At 31.1% G+C, this 25,437-nt stretch overlaps 1 protein-coding gene across 3 annotated transcripts in view; it reads left to right on the top strand.

Moving 5' to 3' along the window:
• The window catches only part of LOC135127320 (carbonic anhydrase-related protein 10), a 328,805-nt gene that overhangs the window by 243,525 nt on the left and 59,843 nt on the right, over window positions 1-25,437 (top strand). For all 3 annotated transcript variants that reach the window (XM_064053776.1, XM_064053769.1, XM_064053764.1), the window contains one exon: window positions 21,597-21,692. In XM_064053776.1, coding sequence (XP_063909846.1) covers window positions 21,597-21,692 — 96 coding nt within the window. The remainder of the gene's footprint in view (window positions 1-21,596; window positions 21,693-25,437) is intronic.

Raw genomic sequence — 25,437 nt, 5'->3', positions numbered from 1 at the left:
AGGTCAAAAATTTCATCAATCAGTCCAATGGTTTCAGAGATTTATCTGTCATATAAAATCAACAACAAACTACGGAAAACAGACACACAGAAAGACGCAATCGGGAGACCTATTTTTTCATATTCTACGGGTGATAAAACGTCGAGACAAAATGAATTATGTATTTATAACAAAAAAAAAGTGCTTAGATCCGTGTAAAAGTTAAATTACCAAGAGTCTAAAGAGCCTTTCCTTGCATCTTTAATGATCCTATTACTTCCATACATACATTTCGAATCTGCTTATTAGTTAAACAAAGAAAGCACACTTTTATGAAAAATCATATAATATATTTAAATTATTAATTAAGTATTTAATAATAATTTGACAATGTGGAATGATGCCATCTCAAAATTTTACAATAGTTAAATTTTGTGTAAATTTTATAAAATAACATCATCAACCACTTGTGGTTTATGAATCTGTGTTAAGTTTCTACCTTGGATATCAAGATTTTTGGAAAAAAAATACAATTTAACTTTAAAAATGCAAATTGAAATACTTTGAAATCTTGCAAGCGTTTTAAGATTTTAAGGTTATGGGAAGAATGGTAAATCGTTAATCAAAATTTATCCGTTAATGTCCCCCGCCAAGAATTAATGATGTGTTCTTAAGTTTTGTCAAATAAATGTTACTTAATAAATGTTAAAAAGTAGCATCGTTCTGCAATTATGGTTTATGAGTCCGTGTTGAATTTTTATCTTAGACATCGAGATTTTTGGAAAAAAATCAAAATTATAGGTACAACAATTTTTCAATTTCTCAAATTTTCAATCTCGCAATTTTTCGAATTTTCGAATTTTCGGCTATTCGATTTCAGTTTTAGTATTTTTCAGTGCTTTTATTTTTCGATTTTTCAATTTTAATATTGCAGTGTTGGGATTTTTTCAATTTTTCGATTCTTCAGCTTCTCGATACTTCAAAGTTTAGATTTCTCAATGTGTTCATTTTTCGATTTCTCAATTTTCCGATGTTTCAGTTTTACCATTTTTCACTTTTTCGACTTTTCAGATTTTAGATATTTTGATTGTTCTCAAATTTTCGTTTTTTTTTTTTTATTTAAACTTTTCCATTTTTAACTTCGATTTTAGTTTATTTCGATTTCTCAATTTTTCGCTTTGTCGATTTCTCAATCTTTTGATGTGTCGATTTCGAGTTTGTAAATTTTTCAATGTTTCGATTTTTCAATTTCTCGGGTTTTCAATCAAAAAATCAGGATATCTCAGGCACACTGAAATTGTTTGAATGTTTGACGTTAGATGCGAGGGAAGTTCTTTCTAAAAAACTTTAGACCAGTTTTTCTATTCAATTTTCTCTTTTCTATCGATTTTTAACAATCAATTAGATCCCTTGTCAATAATTGGTTTATTAGTGTCATAAGTGCTGCTTTTAAATTCCTACGTTTACAATCCTGTTAATGTGTTCTGCGTTTGTTTAGTTCTTAATAGAATAATAGAGGACCTATTTTTTATACAAACCAGTCAATCATTCCTAAATTTCGAAAAGGAGCTCCTGTAAGCAGATCTCATATTGTTGGTAAGTTCCTCGAATAATCTGATCATATTGACCAAGATACGTCAGCACCAAAAAACACTAAAACAGAGTGGTAAAGTTACTTTTAACGTGATTCAAAAATCAACAATAATAATATATACGCGCCTTCGGTCAGGAGTGGCGGTCGCTCGGGCACCAGCTCCCTCTCCGTGTGAAGGAGCGCCGGGGTTGCTCTCAAGCCGGAGACACGGATCTCAGGTGGTGAGCGCCCGCAAAAACAAGAGATTAAAATAAAACGCAAGGAAATATTTTACACAATAAATAGGGTTTATTCCCCTGCCACCAGCTGCACGGCTAAAATAATTAAACTTACGGCTAATATTAAATTAAATAATTACAAAGCAAAAACAAACAAGAAAAGTAATAACACGTCCGGCACGGTCGTTCTCTTCTGGACGGCGATTTCCTTCAAGACGGGCTCCTCCTGGACCTGGGGGCGGCGTCCTTGAACCTGAAAATCACGTGAGGACAGTACACGACGCGTGCACGACGGTTTCGACTTGTGACGGTGACGACAGAAAAAAACCGGTGACGCTGGTACGATTTCTCGCTCGGGGGCGACGATTCGAAAACCGGTGCTTAAACGGGCAGACGACCCAAAAAGGAACTTACGGTAGTCGGAGGGTAAAACTGCACTTTCCACTAAGAAAAAAAACTTTTCCCGCACACGCTCAAGCTTCAGGCAAGAATTCGCTTCGTAACAATATCAATAAAAAACTGATCGAAGCTTATTTCGACAGAAATTCCCTCGTCTATGAACTACAATAAAACATATCCAGCTTTAGCGAAAAAATTATAAAATTTGATTTAGCAGATTTTGTTATTTTGTAAGAACCCCTAGAAGGTTAAAATAACGATATGTATGTAATGTTAAACTAAATGTAAAAAAGCGTGCTTAACAGTATTGTATTCCCAAATTTTCGGGAAAATGAAGCAACCCAACCTTAATTTAATCAATAAATTTTTAATTATTTTAATCACCCTGTATAAACAATTCTAAAAAATATGAATGGAATAATAAATTAAACGACGTCATTACTTTCTTCGAGGGGGTAAAGAGATATATTTTTATTACAAATATATCATGCTTAGGATAACTTTAAATCGTCTACAAGATTTCAAAATATTCGGTATTGCAGTTTCTGAATTAATCAACAAAGTAAACTGACTAATTCATTATTTTTTTTTTAGTCACCCTGTATAAGCAATTCTGAAAAATATGAATGGAATGATAAGTCACAGTCACAGATAGCATTTATTTCAGAGAATTTTGAAATGACGTCATCAATTTTTCAGAATATTTGATTTTGTAATTTCAAGGTTAAATTGCAAAATGTTGTACAATTTTAATTTTTTTCCAAAAATCTGGATGTTTAGGGTGACAACACAACACGGATTCATACAAAAATATCTTATTTTATACATTAAAAAAAAATTATTATTGAAAATTTTGAAGATGACGTCATCCCATTGCTGGTGGGGATGATTACCCAAATTTTGGTGAGCGTTTTATTGTATACACGATTCTTCTAATACAGACAGGTATAAAATTTGACAACAATAGGTCCAGGAATTTCGGAGATTATCTGTCTAATAAAAATTCGGTCAAAGTGCTGACAGACAATAGACAGACAGACATACGGAAACGGGAGACCTATTTCTTCGTACTCTAGGGATAATGAAAGGCCGACAAACGTAAAAGTAGATGGTAGTCGAGCTTCAGCACAAATAACACTATAAAATTTAGGTTTTCCTCTTGTTGTTGATCTTCAAATAGAATTCTTCTAGAACATCAACCTCGCACCTCAGCACCTGTTATGGAATTTTATCAAAAGCTTTTCTAAACTGTCCCTTTCCTTATAACTCATTTTTCCGCTGTATATATGCCAGCTAGAGTCAAAATTTCTGTATAAGTTATCGTGTCAAAAAAAGTGGTTTCGAAAATTCTGATTACCTTCTTTTTGGGTTTCGATCGCAGGATCAGAAAGTCTTCCATTTTTTCTGCCAAATCAGTCTTGACAGGTACTAGCCCCACCCATCCGCCCTCTCTTTTCTTAGAGGATATGTCATTTGCCAAAATCGATCTTATTTTAGCAGGTACTAACCCCGCCCACCCCCCCTGTATTTTCTTAGAGGGTATGCCATTTGCCAAAATTTCGTTTTATCTCAGCAAGTACTGATGACTAACTTTTACAAAAAATGATCAAAATTTGGAAACATTACGAGCTTACTTATAAGCAAGGCAGGAATTTTGAACATCTTCTCTAGTGTTTAGCTGGTTATATGCTTTATTGGATTTTTTTTGTTTGTTTTGTTTTTGTTTATGATTTATGACTGTCTTATTAAATGTTTTTTTAGGTTTATTTATTAATGAAAAATGCCAGCTTGTTTTATTAGTAATAATGCACAACGATTAATGACTGACTACTTGTTATTATGGTTATTGTCCTAAAAAAATACCACCAGTGTTGCCAATTTTACTTTTATAATATCTCGGTTTTTTCGTAATTTACATCATAAGGAATGTTTATATGATTTTTTTGGGACTGCCAAAAGTACATAACGTACTGAAAAGTGACTCCGCCATTTTCCAGACACCCGGTATAATTCTTTTCAAATTTTTTCAAACTCTTGCTAACTAACTTATCTGACCTGACCTCACTTGACTTGACCTGACTTGGCCTGACCTGACCTGTCTAAACACATACTTTAATCTCACGTTTTCTAATCTCCCTAATTTTTCACATCCAACTTCAAAGGCAGTGTTATATTTGGAGGTTTCAGTGTGAGTTTTTCTCGTTAACGACCCAAGGGTACGGAAATTAACAAGTTTTGTCCAGACATCTTCTAAAATGCAACAATCTGATACAGACTCTTCCTTCACCTGTTTACAGTAATGGACCTATTCTTATTCTCAAACCCACCGCTAAGTTGTGCTTTTGCTGTCGAACCCTATTTAAAGCTCAGTCCCTTTACAGAAAGCTCCCGTTTCTCAAACCACCCATCGTCTGAAGTCTTTCGACTCGATATTTTGCAGTTCTTTCCTAATTTCTTTTTCTCTTAATAATAATTCAAGGGGGATAACTTGAAGATCAGTTAGAAAATTTTTAGGCTACAGTCTACAATACATTTTGCATTGTACATAACTTTTGGTACCTTAGTTATAGTCTTTAAAATTTTAAAATTTCTTGTCAATTCTCTCGTACTGTTGACAAGATGAAATATCTATTATTATCAAATTTGGTTTTCTGCAGGATCTGAAGGAAACTTTTATTGTCACGTTATTGTGCGTCTTTGTAATAAACCAAAAACATATTTCATAACAATGTCGTTCGTTTCAATTCAATATTTAAATTCTTACGTTCCACCACTGCCTTAGGTCAGCGAACAACAAAGTATTTAATGATACCGTGCCTGCGAGTGAACTTTAAAGGGGAACGAGATGAGAATAACTCAAGCAGTATGAGTCCCTGCGGTGTGACTTCCTGCCTTTCTCCCATCAGCGGCACCCGGAACCAAGACTCCGGGATAAAAATTACTATCGACGCTAATTCCGGCATCAGAGCCAGGTCAAATTACATCTTCATTAAAATTGTAGTTAGTAATCCTTGATCCATTCGTTACGCGATTTTATTATTCGAAATGGCCCCTTGTCTCAAACGAGCTTTCAATAATTAATTTGAGTTACTAACGAGCTTTCGGAGTGAGTGGCCTGAAAAAATTTGAAATATGGCCATGGAACAATATGCCCACGCGCATCACATTCGAATTATGCTTTGCCTAAATGGAACATCAGCGTAAAACCGATAAATTCTGACGTCTGGCTAACGTACGTGGTGAGAATTTAACGTATTCCTCTATCAATAATTGAAATTGATAAGAAAACTTTATCACATTTATTGGTTTATACGGAGCGGGCGCATCACTTATTTAATCAAACGGGGTCGATCGTCTAAATGCAATAAAACAAAGTTCAGGGTTAAATATTGGGGTTTGGCTGCATCATTTAATAGGATTAAATTAGATGGCCCATGAAATTTTAACAGAACAATCGGTTGTACCTTTCGAAAAATTCGATTTTTTAACGGGAGAGGGCTGGGAGTTGCCGTAATCACCTCACAAATGTACAGTCAAATAATCGTTGCTTCGAAAATGGTCAATCTGATCAGATGTCTCCACAAGAGCTGAACTCAGCTTGTCATCCGGTTTAACTTTCTGTCGATACCGTGCACCGACTTATGTAAGTATTTCAGTATGCGTTGTTTGTTTATAATACAGAAGTCATTATAGAAACAAATACACATTTTTTGTCAATATTAAGCTCCCCAGAGACCATCCCACACACGAACGACATACACAAAATCAGCATTTATCCCCAAAAATAGAAACAACATAATCCGTTGTTACGTTTGTTTGTTAACAAACAGGGTGAAAAATTAACCTTTCCCCGCTGCTTCTTGTAAGCTTATTTCTTTTTTTATACCCAGAACGCGATTTTTGTTTCCATGAAATTTTATTGCACTGTGAATTTAAAGACGGCAATAATTGTGTAAACAACACATAAATGACGTTGTAACAGTGACAGGTAGAATCCCCCGCCAAACAAAATATCAGAGTGTTGTCAAACAATTGAACTTTTATTTCATTGCAAAATATTGGTCGAAGGTTGTTTCGACAGAACTTTCCTCGCCCCCGAACTACAGCCCAACTAATCCCGCTTTTTGAAAAATTATTAAAATATTTTTCAATTCTTCAATTTTTCATTTTTTTGTTTCTTCAATTTCCCGATTTACAATTTTTCAAGTTTAAATTTTCAATGTTTCAGTTTTCCAACTTTTGAATTTATCACTTTTTAGATTTTATAATTTTTCGATTTAAAGTTTCTAGAGTTTTCAATTTTTAATTTTTCAATTTTTGGATTCCTTAATTTTTCATTTCTTCGAATTTTCGATTTGCAATTTTCCGTTTCGATTTCTTATTTTCGCTATTTTAAAAATTTTTCGATTTTTCAATGTTCAGATTTTATAACTTTTTGTATTTTCAACTTCGATCTTTCAAATTTTTCGTTTCTTCAGCTTTTCGATTCGCAGTTTTTAATTTTTCATTTTTTTTGTTTCTTCAATTTTACGATATGTATGTAACTCTACTAGTTTTCATTTTTAAATTTTTCAATTTTTCGATTTTCCAACTTTTGGATGTTCACTCTTTATATTTTGCAATTTTTAGATTAGTAATTTTCACGAGATTCCAATTTTCAATTTTTCGATTTTCAATTTTTCGATTTTTCAACTTCTAGAATTTCTATTTTTCATTTTTTCAGTTTTAGATTTTTTCAGAGTTCGCAATTTTTCGATTTTTTTATTTTTCATTTCTCCAAATTTTCGATTTGCAACTTTTGGTTTCGCTTTCTATTTTCTTTATTATTAGAATTTTTCGATTTTTCAATGTTTCCATTTTATAATTTATTGTTTATTTTTCAATTTCACCATTTTCAATTTTTTGTTTCTTCAATTTTTAGATGTGCAGTTTTTCAATTTTTAATTTTTTTTCTTTCTTCAGTTTTACGATGTGCATCTCTCCGAGTTTTCATTTTTAAATTTTTCAGTTTTCCCATTTTCCAAATTTTGGAGGTTTAGATTTTTGCAATTATTCGATTTACGAATTCAGGAGTTTTTAATTTTTAGATTTTTCAATATTTAATTTCTTCACTGTTTTCCTTTTCGGCTTTTTTATTTCTTTATTTTTTCAATTATTCGATTTTTCAATATTTCGATTGTATAATTTTTACTTCCAAAGCGTCAGCTGAGGAAGTATAGTAATTGAATCTATCGGGTGAATTGCCATTTTCATATTTTTCAATTTTTCGTTTCTTCAATTTTTGGATTTGCAATTTTTCGATTAGAATATTCAACTTTTCGATTTTTTAATGTTTCGTTTTTTCAGTTTTCAATTGCCATTTTTAATTTGCCATTTTTCAGTTTTCATTTTTGATAAAATATTGTCAATATTGTAATAGTAATTTTAATTTTTTAAATTTTTCACTTTCCCAATTTTACGAATTTAGAAATTTTCCATTCTTCAATTATTGGATTTTAAATTTTTTCATTTATTCGAATTTTCAATTTTTCCATTTTTAATTTTTGAATTTTTCGATATTCTACTCTTACAGTTTTTCGATTCGATTCGTTTTTTCATCTTTCCAGATTTTAGATTCAGTAGTTTTTTTTGTTTTAAGTCGTTTTAATTGTTTCGATTTTTATTTTCTCATCGTTTCAATTTTCATTCCTTCAGTTTTTCGATTTGAAATTTTTCGATTCTCCATGATTTTGATTTAGCAATTTATCGTATTTGCAGTTTCTCGATTTTTTAATTTTTCGATTTTTCAACTGTACGAAAAAAAAATGGAAAAATCGCAAAATTGTAAAATTGAAAGACGGAAAATGAAAAAACGCAAAAGTATAAAATAAAAACTTTGAAATAAAAAATTGTAAATCAAAAACTTGAAAAATTGGAAAATCCAGGAATTGAAAATTCAAAGATTGAAATTAAAAAAAAAATAAATAAAATCCAAAAAAACACAGAAAAAATAAAGGAAACGGACAAATAAAAAATTGTTATATAAAACTGAACTAAAAATTAAAAAATCGGGAAAACGAAAAATAAAAATAAAGAAATTGAAGAATTGAAGAAACGAAAAATTGAAAAATTGACAAATTAAAAATTAAGAAACTGAAAACTCGAAAAATGGTAATATCGAAAAAAAATTGAAAAATTTGAAGTGGAATAATTTAAAGAACGAAAAATTGAAAAATTATAAATGAACAATTGAAAACTTAAAAATTAAGAAACTGAAAAATCGAAAAATGAAAAAAAAACAAAAAATATAGAAAGAAAATTTTGAAATATTAAAAGCTAGACATCAAGAACTTATAAATTGAAGAAACGAAACATTCAAAATTGAAAAGTAAAAAATTCAGAATTTTAAAAATCGAAAAAGTGGAAAATCGAAAAAACGAATTGTAAAATCGAAATATTGAATATTAAAGTAATCGGAAAATCGGATAATGGAGAAATCCAATAACAGCAAAATCGAAAATTTAAAAAATTGAAAGAGTGAAAATACAAAAAATTATGAAATAAAATCGAGAAAATGAAAATTAAAAAATCGTGAAAATGAAAAATAAAATCAAGGATTTGGAAAATTCGGGAAACAAAACCTATGAAAAATCGAAAAATTAAAAATTGAGAAACTGAAAACTCCAAAAATTCTAATACCTATCGAAAAATTGAAAAATTGCTAATCGAAAAATTGGAAGAACGAAAAAAATTTGGAAGTTGAAAAATGGAAGAATTATGATTGGTCAAGAAGTTGAAGAATTGAAAAAACGAAAAATTGAACAAATGAAAAATTCAAAGTTGAGAAACTCAAAAATCGAAAAAGTGGAAAATCGAAAAAACAAGATGAAATATTGGAAATGTGGAAAGTCGGATAATTTTCAAATTCAAAAATTGCAAAATTGAAAAGTTTTAAAACTCGAAAAATAAAAAAACGAACAATTGTGACATGAAATCGATAAAATCAAAGTTAAAAGATCTGGAAAATAAAAAATATAAACCAAGTATTTGGAAAATTCAGAAAGCGAAAAATTTTAAAAATCGAAAAATTAAAAATTGAGAAACTGAAAACTCGAAAATTGAATTGAAAGAACGAACAATTGAAAAATTGAAGAAATAAAAAATTGAACAATTAAAAATTAAAAATTGATGAACTAAAAAATCGAAAAATGTTAAAACAAAAAAGTGTAAAAAGAAAACTTTGGAATATTAAAAATTAGAAATCAAGAACTTGATAAACTGAAGAAATGAAAAATTCAAAAATCAAAAGGTACAAAAACGAGAAATTTAAAAATCAAAAAAACGAAATGTAAAATCGAATTATTGCAAATTAAAGTAATCGGAAATTCGGATAATTGAAAAATTCAAAAATAGCAAAATCGAAAATTTAAAAAATTGGAAGAATGAAAAAACGAAAAATTATGAAAAAAAATCGAGAAAATGAAAATTAAAAAATCGTGAAAATGAAAAATTAAAATCAAGGATTTGGAAAATTCAGGAAACGAAATACATATTTTAAAAATTGAAAAATTAAAAATTGAGAAACTGAAATGTCGAAATTGCAAAATTGAAAAATTGCGAATCGAAAAATTGAAAGAACGGAAAATTGAAAAATTTGGAATTCAAGAAATGGAAAAATTATGAATGATCAAAAAGATGAGGAATTGAAAAAACGAAAAATTGAAGAATGGAAAAATTAAAAAATAAGGAAGTGAAAAATCGAAAAATGAAAAAAACGGAAGAGTATGAAAAGAAAATTTTGAAATATCTAAAAATTAGAAATCAAGAACTTGATAAATTGAAGAAACGAAAAATTCAAAAATCGAAAAGTTAAAAATTGAGAAACTTAAAAATCGAAAAAGTGGAAATCAAAAATAAGGAATGTAAAAACCAAATATTGTAAATTAGAGTAATCGGAAAATCGGAAATTTAAAAATCTGAAAAATGAAAAAACAAAAAATTATTATGCAAAATCAAGAAAATGAAATTTAAAAAATCGGGAAAATGAAAAATAAAAATCAAGGATTTGAAAAATTTTAAATATTTTAAAACCAGAAATATTAAAAATTGAAAAACTGGAAACTCAAAAAATTGCAGTATCGCAAAATTGCAAAATTGAAAAATTTGGAAGTCGAGAAATTGAAAATTTGTGAAGCTAAAACAATGAAGAATGGAAAAACTAAAAACACAAAGAAAACGAAAAAGGGAAAAATTATGATATCAAAAAATTGTAAAATAGAAAGAAAAAGTAAAACGGAAAATTGTGATATCCAAAAAGATCGAGGGTAATAAATAAATACAAATTTTTCGAAAAATAAAACTTGATATTGCGAATTTTATTTTCTTATGATTACCCTTATATGTTTCAAATTTAAATTCGAAAATGTTGTTATATAGTTTTGATATTTTTTCCAAAAATGTGGACGTCTAGGGTAAAAACTGAACACGGATTCATAAACCACATATGAAGGATTATCTTATTTTATTTATTACCTATTTATGTAAATTTTGGAGATGACGTCATCCTAGTGTTGGTAGGAATGTTTATCCAAATTTTGGTTAACGTTTTACTAGTAGTTGGTAAATTCGGACAAACGGCAGACAGACAGACAGACGGAAGCAGAAAACCTATTTTTCATACTCTACGAATGTGCATGAAACGTCGAGAAAACATAAGAGTCGTCAGTCGTCCAATGGAATCGATTACATTACTTCCTATTTTGTAAATATTCATGTTTTTTTAACGATTCACGACTGTTTTGTTAGAGTGACCGCCTTTAATACAAAGTAGCAGCCCTTTTCCTGTAGATTAGAAATTAGATTTGGGTTTTATTGTAGAAACTTCGTCCGCGATATCTTGCAGAACTTTTACTTTTACACCTGATTTATCCCATCCTCGTGGACCTATCCGATTTTACGACACTATTTTATGGGGTGAGGAAAACAGGCAGGCATCCAGCAAGATAAAAGTTTTCATTGTTTTTATTAGAAAAATACATAATTCCGTCAGCGCCATTTGTCGCGATGTTTCAATTTAGTGCTGGCCTGGAACGGGCTCTAAAATAGTCTTATTGCGGAATCAATGCAGTCGAGTCGTGCCACTGCCAAGGAGGAGTAAGCGGTTTTCGTGGAGCTTAAATCTCATTGTATAACTGCGGCGTCTCAAGAACAAATCACTTTGTTAACTGGTCGTAAAGGGGGATCAATATTATTTATTTGTGTCCATTGAGTTTCGACGGTCGTAAACAAGGAGAGGATCTTGCCGTAGCGAAACGGTAATTTGAATTATGGTCGGTTTTGTGCATCCTTAATTGATATTTGTGGCCTTATGGCCGCAATTGGAATCTTGCAGATAACCGCATTTAATTAATGTACGTCGAGTGTGCACTGTATGCATGCTGGTATTAGGATTCACTCCGGGCCTGTCTTTCAGTGCCCAGCGACGTGCAAGGCCTTTGTTGTAACAGATACAATTGTTTATTTCAATGGAGGACTAATCTTTATTCGCGTCGAAATTCGGCAAAAATGTACAGCGGGCGATATTAAAGATGGCGACGGCTTGGGCGCAACGGATTATTACGCCATATTAAAATCATAAATCATTTCTGCGGGTAAGTAATTATACTCATTGATATCTTTATGAATTTATGAAATCTCGGCTTGCGACAATTATAATTTCTGATGGCTCTTCCTTTTAATTCGGTTATTAGAAACTTGAGCTGTCGGATATTAATCTCGTTTTAATATTAGACTGAAGAGTCGATCTCACTTTGGCCTTACTTTAATCCCTACACAGAAGATTAAATAAGATTCATTGAATCCGTGCGTCGCTGGTGTGTTTAGAACGAATTCTCATGTTTCGTCGCGAGTTTTTCTCTCAAAAGGGGTGTGAAAGTTGTCTAAACTTGTGCCATTACTCCTTTAATATTTCAAACGTTTTTGTTTTTTTATCGAGATAAAAGAAAGTTTTCAGTTCGAATGCTTTTTAAGATCATCTATTTTAATGTTAAAGTCTAGATATTTAAATGGATTTTTGATGTTTGCGTGTTACAAGATAATGCAAAATGTGAAGGGTTCTGGTTCGAGATTTAATAAAACGTTTTTCTAGTTGACATATGTTGATATAAAGCTAAAAGCTTTCATCTTATTTCCTAACTCACTTCAGCTTATAAGTTTATTGGATTTGCTGAAAAAAGGTTCGATCCAATTTAGGTGCCAAGAAATGACACACAATACCTTATTTTCATCCACTCCCTCCTAATTTCGGTCAAATAAAACGTTAACACATTCTCTAAAATTCCCATTTCGTTCAACACCCCATATTGCAAATTACAAATGCCACTACTGACAGTTTACGTCGACAATAATCACTACTTTAATTAATTCGGATTCAAAGTGACATTAACGCAATGAGAAGAAACATAGCGAACTCATAAATGACAAAATAACTATCAATTTTCATGTATTTGAAAACGACAAATTACGTAAGTCTGTAGACTTTCAAAAAAAAGTTTGCTCCGTAATTTTTTATCGACGTCATCAACGGAAATATACAAACAAAAAAATCCGAAATGACTTAGTTTTTATTTTTACTAGTTGCTCTAATTTATAATTTCACCTTTATATTTTATAAATATTTTAACAGTACAACTGAGTAAGATTATTTGAGAGTGAATCAAAACTATCCAGGTGTAACTTGGCACAGAAGCAGAATTTTCATCTCGAGAAAAATGTTCTCCGAAGATCATAAGAAATTCATGTTTGAGTCTAACTTACGTAACGGCCGGCAAGTGAATGGTGAGTGGGTGTATGAAGGCCGATCCTTTTCAGCAATTTCGTGAAAAATTCCTTGGTGTTGCTGTTCATGAAGCTAATTTTTTAAGGATACTCATTTATGTGATAAAAATTATTTCATTGGACTGATAGCATTAAGAGGAAATCAGGAAGTCGCACATTAACAAACGAAGTCCCCATAGGTTAAGGATGATCATCCACACATACCTTCATACATGTTTAAGAAGGCTTTCTTAGCAAGTTTACTTATCCTATTCAACGGTACTTAAGATACGGTGTTAAGACTTAAAATTTTAAGGGGCGATTTAAGAAATCGAGTTGAAAAAAGTTTTCTTTCATGACATAGATTCAAATCAATTTGATTATTATCTTCAAATATCCAGTGTTGGAAATTTCTTGGAAAATGCAATAATTCAGACAAAAATTTCTTCAAAACGCTTAAAGTAAATTATTATTTTTAAATTTACAAATGAACTCTGCGCATCGTCCAATATTTCCCAAAAATTAAAATTGCGCAAATAAATTGTCTAGGAATTGTTTATAATGGAAAATTTTTTAGGATAACAACTCAGTCGTTATTTTTACTGTAGCTATTCTAGAAATAGAAAAAGTTTAAAATTTTATGTGACGATGTAAAATTTCTGAAATGGAGTGGAAAACGAATTATATACCTTGATATAAATTCACATAATTTTTATTCTTTCCTACAAATATCGAGGTGTTGAAAAGAATTTCTTGCAAAATGCAGTTAAATTAAAAGATTTTTAAATTTATAAATTAACCCTCAGCGTCGTCCTGTTTTTTTTCCAAAAATTAAAATGACTCGGATAAATTGCTCAAAAATCTTTTTTAATGGAAATGTTTCAGGATAAAAAATCCAAGCTAATTACTGCCGTGCCTAGTCCAATATATATATCTATATATAATAGTTCACACAGAAGATTCTTAAAAATATTTAAAATAAAATACTTTTAAATTTATATGTTATCCCGGCGCATTCACCATTTTTCTCCAGAAGATTAAACTGGTTATCTAGAAGATTTATTTAAAATCAAGTTTCTTGGGATAACAAATATGTCCTTTTTTACTCTGTATTTATTTTAAGAATATAAAAAATTAAAAATTTATTCAATTTAACAGTTTTAAATTGGAGTTTAGAAAAGAATTGTCTACCTTGATATATATTAGCATCAGTTTGATCATTTTCTCCAAATATCGAGGTGTGGAAACGAATTTCTTATAAAACGTAACAACTCCAACAAAAGATTCTTAAAAGGACTTAAATATTTTTAAAATATACATTAACACAGAGCGTTCTTCCGTTTTTTCAAAAACTTAAAATAGCTCAAATAAATTACCTATGAATCTTTTTTAGTGGAAATTTGTCAAGATAAATTCGCACCGGTTTAATTATTTTCTCCAAATGTCAAGGTGTTGAAACAAATTCCGTGTGAAATATAACAATTCGCGTATAAAATTCTTAAAAATGTTTAAAATAAAATATTTTTAAATTTAGGTTAGCCAGGTATCGTTTTTCTCTCGATAATTAAAATGGGTCAAATAGGTTGTCTAGGAAATTTTTTGATGGAAAATTTCTCAGGATAACAAAGCCGTCCTCACTTTCCCCGTGCCTATTCCAACAACAGAGAAAACTTAAAATTTTTTGTGACGATATAAAATATCTGAAATGGAGTTGAAAATGGAATGTGAACTTTGACATAAATTCGTATCATTTATTATTTCCTCCAAACTGTGTTGAAACAAATTTCTTGTTAAATTTAATAATTCAGAGAGAAGTTTTTTAAAAGTACTTAAAATAAAAAAAAATTAAATCATAAACCCTCAGCGTCGTCCTGTTTTTTCCAAAAATTAAAAGAACTCAAATAAATTGCCTAAGAGTCTTTTTTGATAGAATTATCCGTGCTAATTTTCGCCGCACCTGCTCTTATAACCTAGAAACATTCAAATATAATACGAAAATTTAAAATCCCTAAAATCGAAAAAATAAATACTTACCTTGAGATAAATTAGCACAAGTTTAATTATTTTCTCCCAATGTCAAGGTGTTGACAGAAATTCCGAGTGAAATATAATAATTTACGTAGCAGATTATCAAAAATGTTTCAAATAAAATATTTTTAAATTTGTTATCCCGGCGCATCCACCATTTTTTTTTCCGAAAATTAAAATGGCTCAAATACGTTGTTTAAGAAATTTTTTAAATATAAAATTTTTCAGGATAACAAATTTGTCCTTAGATTCCCCGTACCTATTCCAAGAATCGAGAAAACTTAAAATTTTATGTGACGATTTACAATTTCTGAAATGGAGTTGAAAAAGAAATGTGCATTTTGACATAAATTCACATAATTTATTATTTCCTCTAGATATCGCGGTGTTGAAACAAATTATTTTTAAAATGTAATAATTCAGACAGAAGTTTTCTAAAAGTACTTAAAATAAAATATTTTTAAATTTATGTTATCCCGGCACATCCACCATTTTCCCCCAAAAATTAAAATGGCCCAAATAAGTTGTCTAAAAAATTTTTGAAATATATAATTTTTCAGGATAACAAATTTGTCCTTATTTTCTCCGTACCTATACCAAGAATAGCGAAAACTTAAAATTTTATGTGACGATATAAAACTTCTGCAATGGAGTTGAAAATGGAATGTGAACTTTGACATTAATTCGCATCATTTATTATTTCCTCCAAAATGTGTTGAAACAAATTTCTTGTTAAATTTAATAATTCAGAGAGAAGTTTTTTAAAAGTACTTAAAATAAAAAAACAGTTAAATCATAAACCCTCAGCGTCGTCCTGTTTTTTCCAAAAATTAAAAGAACTCAAATAAATTGCCTAAGAGTCTTTTTTGATGGAAATTTTACAAATCCGTGCTAATTTTCGCCGCACCTACTCTTATAACCTTGAAACATTCAAATATAATACGAAAATTTAAAATCCCTAAAATCGAGTTAAAAAATAAATACCTACCTTAGATAAATTAGCACAAGTTTAATTATTTTCTCCCAATGTCAAGGTGTTGACAGAAATTCCGAGTGAAACATAATAATTTACGAAACAGATTATCAAAAATGTTTCAAATAAAATATTTTTAAATTTGTTATCCCGGCGCATCCACCATTTTTCCTCCGAAAATTAAAATGGCTCAAATACGTTGTTTTAGAAATTTTTTAAATATAAAATTTTTCAGGATAACAAATGTGTCCTTATTTTCCCCGTACCTATTCCAAGAATCGAGAAAACTTAAAATTTTATTTGACGATTTACAATTTCTGAAATGGAGTTCAAAATGAAATGTGCACTTTGACATAAATTTGCATAATTTATTTTTTCCTCTAGCTATGGCGGTGTTGAAACAAATTATTTTTAAAATGTAATAATTCAGACAGAAGTTTTTTAAAAATACTTAAAATAAAATATTTTTAAATTTTTGTTATCCCGGCGCATCCAAAATTTTTCCCCCAAAAATTAAAACGGCTCAAATAAGTTGTCTAAAAAATTTTTTAAATATTAATTTTTCAGGATAACAAATTTGTCCTTATTTTCCCCGTACCTATTCCAAGAATCGAGAAAACTTAAAATTTTATGTGATGATTTACAATTTCTGAAATGGAGTTCAAAATGAAATGTGCACTTTGACATAAATTCGCATAATTTATTATTTCCTCTAGATATCGCGGTGTTGAAAAAAAAATTCTTTTAAAATGTAATCATTCAGACAAAAGTTCTTTAATAGTACTTAAAATAAAATATTTTTAAATTTATGTTATCCCGGCGCATCCCCCATTTTTCTTCCAAAAATTAAAATAGCTCAAATAAGTTGTCTAAAAAATTTTTTAAAAATAAAATTTTTCAGGATAACAAATTTGTCCTTATTTTCTCCGTACCTATTCCAAGAATAGGGAAAACTTAAAATTTTATGACACGATATAAAATTTCTGAAATGGACTTGAAAATGGAATATGAACTTTGACATAAATTCGCATCATTTATTATTTCCTCCAAACTGTGTTGAAACAAATTTCTTGTAAAATTTAATAATTCAGACTGAAGTTCTTTAAAAGTTCTTAAAATAAAAAAAAAATAAATTATAAACCCTAAGCGTCATCTTTTTTTTTCCAAAAATTAAAATAGCTCAACTGAATTACCTAAGATTTTTTTGTATGGAGTGTCTTCAGAATAACAAATCCCTGCTAATTTTTAACATACCTGCTCCAATAACCTAGACACATTCAAATATGATGTGAATTTTTAAAATCTCTGAAATCGAGTTGAAAAATAAATATTTACCTTGAGATAAATTGGCTCAACAAATATCAATTTGTTGACAAAATCCATGTGAAATATAAGAATTTTTTCTCAAAAATTAAAATGGTAAGTTCAAATAGGTTGCCTAGGAGAATTTTTTTAATAAAAATTTTTTTTTCGCCGCATTTCTTCTAAAATCATAAAAATTTTATGCGACGATTTAAAATTACTAAAATGGAATTTAAAAAAATTGTCGACCTGGACATAAATTACCATCAGTTTTATTGCTTCTTCCAAATATAGAAGTGCTGAAACGAATATCTTATTACATGTAACAATCCAGACAACAGATTCTTAAAAGTAGTTAAAATCAAATATTTTAAAAATATATTTTAACTTTTACCAAAAATTAAAATGGCTCATATCAATTTCCTAGCAATCTTTTTTAGAAGAAATTTTTTCGGGATAACAAATCCGTACTAATTTTGGTCATACTCGGTCCAATAACTTAGAAACATCAAATATAAAGCGAAAATTTAAAATCTGTGAGATCGGGTTAATAAATAAATTTCTATTTTGAGACAAATTGGCACCAGTTTAATTTTTTTCTCCAAATGCCATGTTGACAGAAATTCTGAGTGAAATATAATATTTCACATAGGAGATTCGCAAAAATGTTTAAAACAAAATATTTGTAAATTTATATGTTATCCCGGCGCATCCACCATTTTTCTCCGGAACATTAAAATGGCTCATGATGGAAAATTTCTTAAAATAGCAAATCTGTCTTTACTCTCCCGTTACCATTTTTCAAGAATAGAGAAAACTTAAAATTTAATATTCAAATATAATGCGAAAACTTAAAATCTCTAAAATCGGGTTGAAACATAAATGTCTACAACGAGGTAAATTCGCACCAGTTTTATTGTTTTCTCCAAACATCAAGATGTTGACAAAATTCGTGCGAAATATAATAATTCAAACACAAAATTCTTTATAATGTTTAAAATAAATATTTTCAATTTATATCCTATCCCGGCGCCTCCACCATTTTCCCCCAGAAAATTAAAGTAACTGAAATAGATTGTCTAGATTTTTTATCAGAAAATCTCTTCGAATAACAAATCTGTCCTTATATACACTTTTCCATATCTATTCTAAAAATGGAGAAACTTAAAATTTTATGTGACGATTAAAAATTTCTGAAATCGAGTTGAAAAAAATGGTGTACTTTGCCATAAATTCGCATCATTTTTATTATTTTGTTCCAATATTGAGTTGTTGAAATGAATTTCTTGAAAATTGTAAAAATTCTGGCACAAGTTTTTTAAAACTACTTAAAGGATTTGTAATTTTTATAATAACACTGAGCGTCGTCCCGTTTTTTACAAAAATTAAAATAGCTTAAATTAATCTGCTTAGAATCTTTTTTAATGGAAAATTTCTAAGATTACATTTTTTTTCTGTAAAAAAAAAATAAATGACTACTTTGAGATAATTTATCCACAGTTGAATTATTTTCTCCAAATATCAAGGTGCTGAGAGAATCCGTATGAAATAGAATAATTCAAGTAGAAAATTCTTTAAAATATTTAAACAAGGATATTTTTAATTTTATTTGTTATTCCGGTACATCAACCATTTTTCTCCGGAAGTTTCAAATGGCTCAATAGGTTGTGTAGGAATTTTTTTTTAGAAAACAAATCTATCGTTATTTTCACCGTACCTCATCTAAGAATAGAGAAGGCCTAAAATTTTAGGTAACATTAAAAAAAATAATTGCCTAAGAATCTTTTTTAATGGAAACTTTTCAGGATTACAAATCCGTGCTAATTTTCGCCGTAGCTGCTCCATTAAGCTAGAAACATAAAGGTGTTGACAGAAATTTCGTGTGAAATACAATAATTCAAATAGAAAATTATTAAAAATCTCTAAAATAAAATATTTTTTTTATATACTCGTATATGTTACCCCGGCGCATCCACAATTTTTCTCCCGAATATTATCTTAATTTCAATAAGTTGTCTAGGGGATTTTTTTGTTGGAAACTTTCTCGGGACGACAAATGTAACCTTATTTTTGTCGTTCCCATTCTAAGAATATAGAGAACTTAAATTTTTATGCCACGATTTAAAATTTCTGAAATGGAAACTGCAGTAATTTATCGACTATCTTGATCCTGAAGAATTGCAGAATGGGTATTTTCAGCATGACAGCGCAACAGCTCATACATCTCAAATAAGTTTGAAGTTCCTCAGGAAATTTTATGACAGCCGTTTAATTAGCTCCCTCACTTACCTGATTTGACACCTGTAAATTATATATTGTTCCCGACTACGCCGGAATCAAATATGTTACTTATTATCAATAAATGATTTTAAATCCGACAAGGGTTTAATTCTTCTTGACACAACAAAATGCCTGTTTTTATTACTATAAGTCTATTAGTTTGTCATTGACCATTTCTTAATGAGATAATTTTCCAAACTCTGCTGAAACCCATTACTTTGAAATTTTGTGGTTCCGTGTTGCAAATATCAATTAAAAAAAAAAAAGTGACACAGTATTTGAAATAACATTTCACAAACTTCAGCGAAACCCTGTAACATTCTCCCTTCACTCAAAACAGCCGAAACTCAATTTTTAAAGCGCGAATTGCGGTTCCCGCCACCGCCTAGGGTAAATTTGCATCGAGATTAATCAGTATTAAATATGTGCGGTCGGAACAACTATTGGCAAGTCGTGTTTATCACAAGGGGATTAGGGGTGCAGCGATCGAACTGTATAAAGGGCACAACGCCATAGCTAAGTATTTGTGGTTGCACCTAAAGTTAAATATCACGATTAACTGTAATCTGCTCAGAGGGATAGTTGGCAACATACAGCACTAATGGTCCTCCGCGGCTTCCAACAACAACAGCAACTGTTGTACCAACTTAATGCATTTGTATCTATTTACATCTGAACAGATGCGGTTCGAGCCGAGTTCGGTAACGAATGCACTGTTTATGACAGCTCAGCCAAACGTTCGTTACCTCAGACAATGCTCTTTTTGCGTTTATCGCATTTTAATCAGTTTAGACAAAGCGGCTCCTTGGAGATAAAATTTTCACGTAAATTAAAGGAGGAGCTATGCATAAGCAGGTGCTCTGTCAATAACAAGGGAGGTTCGGAAAATATTAATAAGGCAATTGCCGCTGCCTTGTCATTAAAGACAGCTTGAAGTCTTTAGGTTTCTTAGCGATTGTTTCGATGCACGTTGTAACTGACACAAATAATGAATTTTTAAAGTATTTGTGGACGTTACAGGAAAATTTAAGTTTGAAATAGAACAGTAATTCTCATGATTTTTTATGTAGACCTCCAGTATTAGAAAGAGATTCACAATAACCTTTATTTGTGAATCTTTTTTCTCGACGCAATGAACTGGTTAAATTTTCAGCAGACGATATCGCAGACTGAGGCTCCATTTTCATAATGAGATTTCCAAACATCACAACAAACGTAAACATCTTTTTTGCGAACCGTTGTTTTGTTGTTGAAAAATATGACTCAAATATTTTTCGAGAAAATATACATCGCATTATTAATATACGGGGCACTGATTTCAACGTTCTTCGGTAATTTTAATAACACACTTGAGTACTTTTTCTTGTTCGTATTGTATTCAAGCATATTTTTATGTTATTAGTTTTAAAATTACTGAATTCATTGAGCTAGTCTACGTCGTATAAAAATCTAAAAAGTTTTAACAGCAATCGTTGTACATAAACCGCCTCCGTGCTTTCTCCTTTGTACGCAAACTTCAAATACCCACTAAACATACGCCATCAGGAAGATATAAAATCAGCGGTACGACCTCGCGTTCCGTACACTTTTATCTGTCATTTTTTCTCTTTTTACGGTTTATAGAGAGTCTAGATTGGGGCCGTCGTAAATAATCACGGCAATCTCTCAAATAAAAGATCAAAGGAACAAATCCCCTTCTATCCAATCAGACATACTATCGAAGATTTGTTCTGGAAGAGGCGCAGACATTTGATTTTGACCTGAACCAGAACCGGCAAGCAGGAAAGTCGTCAAATATGAAATCGAATATTGAGTCAGGCTAAAGTAATCATAATATTTGCTCGACGTGTGAACTGTCGGGGCGAAAAATCTCCGGGAGCATCAGAGTAGGCTGCGATAAAATAAAATCACGGGCGACGACGAAACAGACAGAGGGTGGAAAATTCGATGAGCGGCAAAGCAATAAAGTGATGATTGGACCAGCCGGTGAGAATGAAAGGACGCATTCTACACATTCCGTTTGTTTCAGATACAGATTTTCGGGTTCAACTCGCAACTCTACACCAACTTCTCGGAAGCGCTTCACAAAGCTCAAGGGATCGTGGTTATTTCTCTGCTCTTACAGGTATGTATCACTCACCCTTCCGACCGTTACGATTTGAAAAAATAAAATACAGACACTCGAGAGGAATTTTTATGCGATTTTAATGGCCCGCACGCACCTAGAATCACGCCACGAAGCCGAGGCGGAAAATGAAAAAGTCATCAGATTCCTCATAATTAGGGTAAACTAGGGCAAAACGGGAGCTTTAAAACGTTTGCAGAAACATTCTACACTTAACTTACTCGAGGAACTGACTCGTATATTGTAAATGTTTCTACGCCATCAAAGACGTCTAGAAATTCATAATAAAATTGGCAATGTTGAAAAATACTTAAACTAAAAGAAAACACCCTTTGCCAGAAATGGTAGAGAATAAAGAGTTTTTGGAGTTATGTAGCTACTTTGAACTCGGGAATTTAGATATAACTTACATGTTTCAAAATTTGCTGTATCAACATTATACTGTTTGTTGAAGCTTTGCACAAACAACAGATTTATGATTTTCTCAATTATTATACTACTTCCAAAGTTTCCAAATACCTAATTAATGAATTTAATAACTTATCCATCGAACAACCAAGTTTTGTAATCAAAATTTCAGTACAATTCAGTGAAGCTTGAAATATTTAATTTTTGTGTGAAAACAATTTTGTATGCGTATTGTTTTAGTAGAAATAAATCAAGAATTTGATATGTTCAGGAAACACCTGTATTTTTCATCATTACTGTTTGAAAAATCACGCATTCGCAACATTTTTAAGAAAGATCACAAAACCAATAAAAATTGTCGAAAAATAGTTGAGAGATGTAAGTTTCTAGACGTATTTTCGAACCTAAAAATGTAGTTTAACATGTAGTTTTTAATTTAGTAAAAAAGACTTTGTTTAACTTGTCCTCATCTTAGGATCTACTATGCAATCATTATCATAAATAACATAGTCATTTGTAACCCAAATCGAAAAAATAGTTCTAAAGATTTTAGACAGAACTTGCACCTGAAACCAAATATTCAAATAAATTGAGTGTTTTAAAAAAAATTCGAGGATGGGATATCGACTATCTGAAACACAAGGCAAAATATTGCATAACATTTTTATAAAGTAACTGTGAAAAAATCAAGACGGATTCATAAACCACAAGTACAGAAATATGTTAGATATAAAATTCAAATAGTATTGACAATGCAAAATTTAGAGGTAGCGACAAGAGTGCCGGGGGCAGGGATTATTTCGTGACAAACGACATTCAGTCTGAAGACGCGTGTAAAGACAATTATTGTTAAAAGAGCGAAAAAACGAGGTTTGGAAGTGTAAGGAGAGACAGAGAGCTGAGTACCATACCGTCATAATCTCCCCCGGTTTCAGCGTGGCCGCCTCCCCAGGATCCGAAGCAGCCGCCTCCAGGGGCACCAGAGCGACCTTGACGGGGTTTTCGTTTCTTTTTATTTGTCGCTCCCTTTCCGGAGAAGACACCAATCCTCCGGTTACCAAACATACATTTATAAATTAACTCCAGTCGGTCTGGTAGTTTTGGAAATTAATTGTCTAATAAAACTCGACACACATGAAAACGCGAGAATCTTTTTTTCATGGTCTAAGTCTCATCAAACGTCGAAAAAACATGAAAATAGCCGTTCGTTGGCTGGATCCTATTACAATCCTGATGAAAAGTATGTTTGTATTATTGGCCATTTATTTATAACAGAGAATTTCTTTCTGACACAAAGTAGTGAACCGAATATACTTTAGAGCATGGATGGTTTTATCATTACTGTCTTAAATGTAGTCGGGTTGACACATAATTGACAATTGTTAATTCAATATCGTTGTTAAAAGTAATTTTCATTAACCGTCAATTTTTGACATGACTTAACACTGAAACGTACTCTACGTAAACGATTGAATTTTCACTGCCTGCTCCAAATATATTTTTTTCTTTTTCGTCTTGCCCCGGTGTTTCAATTTACCTAACATTCCCTAGTAGCTATTGCAACAAATGCTGCAAGAAACTTAATGGAAATTTGACTTCGTTTGATTTATTTTTTTTACGCTTTTAAGACTTACTTACTTTATGAAAAAAACTAAATTTCCTTTATCAAAAACCTCTGAACAAAATTATAAAACTTAAATTTCTCTACGAAAAAGCTTGTATTAAGATTTTGCACGATATTTCCTACTATTGTAACATTTTTAAAAATTCACAGTCGGCGGACATACGACACACAAACAGACAGACAGACAGACAGACAGACAGACAGGCAGACAGATGGAAACAGGGGACCTAGTATTTCTTAATTTAAGGGTCATGAAACGCCTAGAAAACATGAAAGTAGCCATCAGTCGTCAAATGGACCCTATTACAATACTTCCTTAGGCTTACGCTCCAGGTTTAAATATATATATGTTTTTTGAAAATGTATTGCGATATCTACATTAATGCTAAAGATGTACCACATTTTCTAAGAAACTCCTTTGAGAAAATTCTGAAAATTCTGATTCCCTAAACACATTTTTTCTTTAAACTACCTATTCGCACAAAAAGGCAGAGACGTATATTAGGGATAATTAGATGAATTAGCTTAACATTTCAGTCTCCAAAAAATATCATATTACCCGCATTTTCGTATTCTACTACCTGTAAAGCAAAGATAGTTATTGCTAAAGATGCAAGTGATTTTGGGAATGACATATCTTCTAAGAAAAGAGAGGGTGGGTGGGCGGGGTTAGTACCTACTAAGATAAGACTGATTTTGGCAAATGAGTTCCCTCTAATTTCTTAGGGGTGGACGAAGTTAGTATGTACCTGCTAAGATAAAACTGATTTTCCCAAATGAAGAAAGACTGATTTTGGCAAATGACACCCTCTAAGAAAATGAAGGGTAGAAAATATATCATTTGGCAAAATCAGTCTTGTCTTAGCAAGAATTGACCCCGCCCACCCACCCTTTATTTTCTTGGAAGGTGTGCCATCTGGCATATTAATTTTATCTTAGCAAGTACTAGCCTCACCCACCCGCCCTTTATTTTTTTAAAGGGTATGTTATTTGGCAATGTCAGCCTTATCTTGGCAAGCACTAGCTCCGGCCACCCGACCTTTATTTTCTTAGAGGGCTAGTACCTGCTAAGATAAGGCTGATTTTGGCTAATGAGATCCTTCTAAGGAAATAGAGGGCGGGTGGGCGGGGTTAGTACCTGCTAAGATAGAACTCATTTTGGCAAATGACATATACCCTAAGAAAAGAGAGGGTGGGTGGGCGGGATTAGTACCTACTAAGATAAGACTGATTTTGGCAAATGAGATCCCTCTAATTTCTTAGGGGTGGACGAAGTTAGTATGTACCTGCTAAGTTAAAACTGATTTTCCCAAATGAAGAAAGACTGATTTTGGCAAATGACACCCTCTAAGAAAATGAAGGGTAGAAAGTATATCATTTGGCAAAATCAGTCTTGTCTTAGCAAGAATTGACCCCGCCCACCCACCCTTTATTTTCTTGGAAGGTATGTCATTTGCCAATATCAGTTTTATCTTAGCAAGTACTAGCCCCACCCGCCCGCTCTTTATGATCTAAGAGGGCTAGTACCTGCGAAAATAAGACTGATTTTGGCTAATGAGATTCCTCTAATTTCTTAGAGAGTGGGCGGGGTACTGCTAAGATAAAACTAATTTTCCCAAATGAAGAAAGACTGATTTTGGCAAATGACACCCTCTAAGAAAATGAAGGGTAAAGAGTATATCGTTTGGCAAAGTCAGTCTTATCTTAGCAAGT

This window comes from Zophobas morio, unplaced genomic scaffold, assembly GCF_036711695.1.
Source record: "Zophobas morio isolate AGI-343-1 ecotype UQ-CSIRO unplaced genomic scaffold, CSIRO_AGI_Zmor_V1 ptg000002l, whole genome shotgun sequence".
NCBI classification, from domain to species: domain Eukaryota; kingdom Metazoa; phylum Arthropoda; class Insecta; order Coleoptera; family Tenebrionidae; genus Zophobas; species Zophobas morio.
This window is presented reverse-complemented; position numbering and strand designations above follow the sequence as displayed.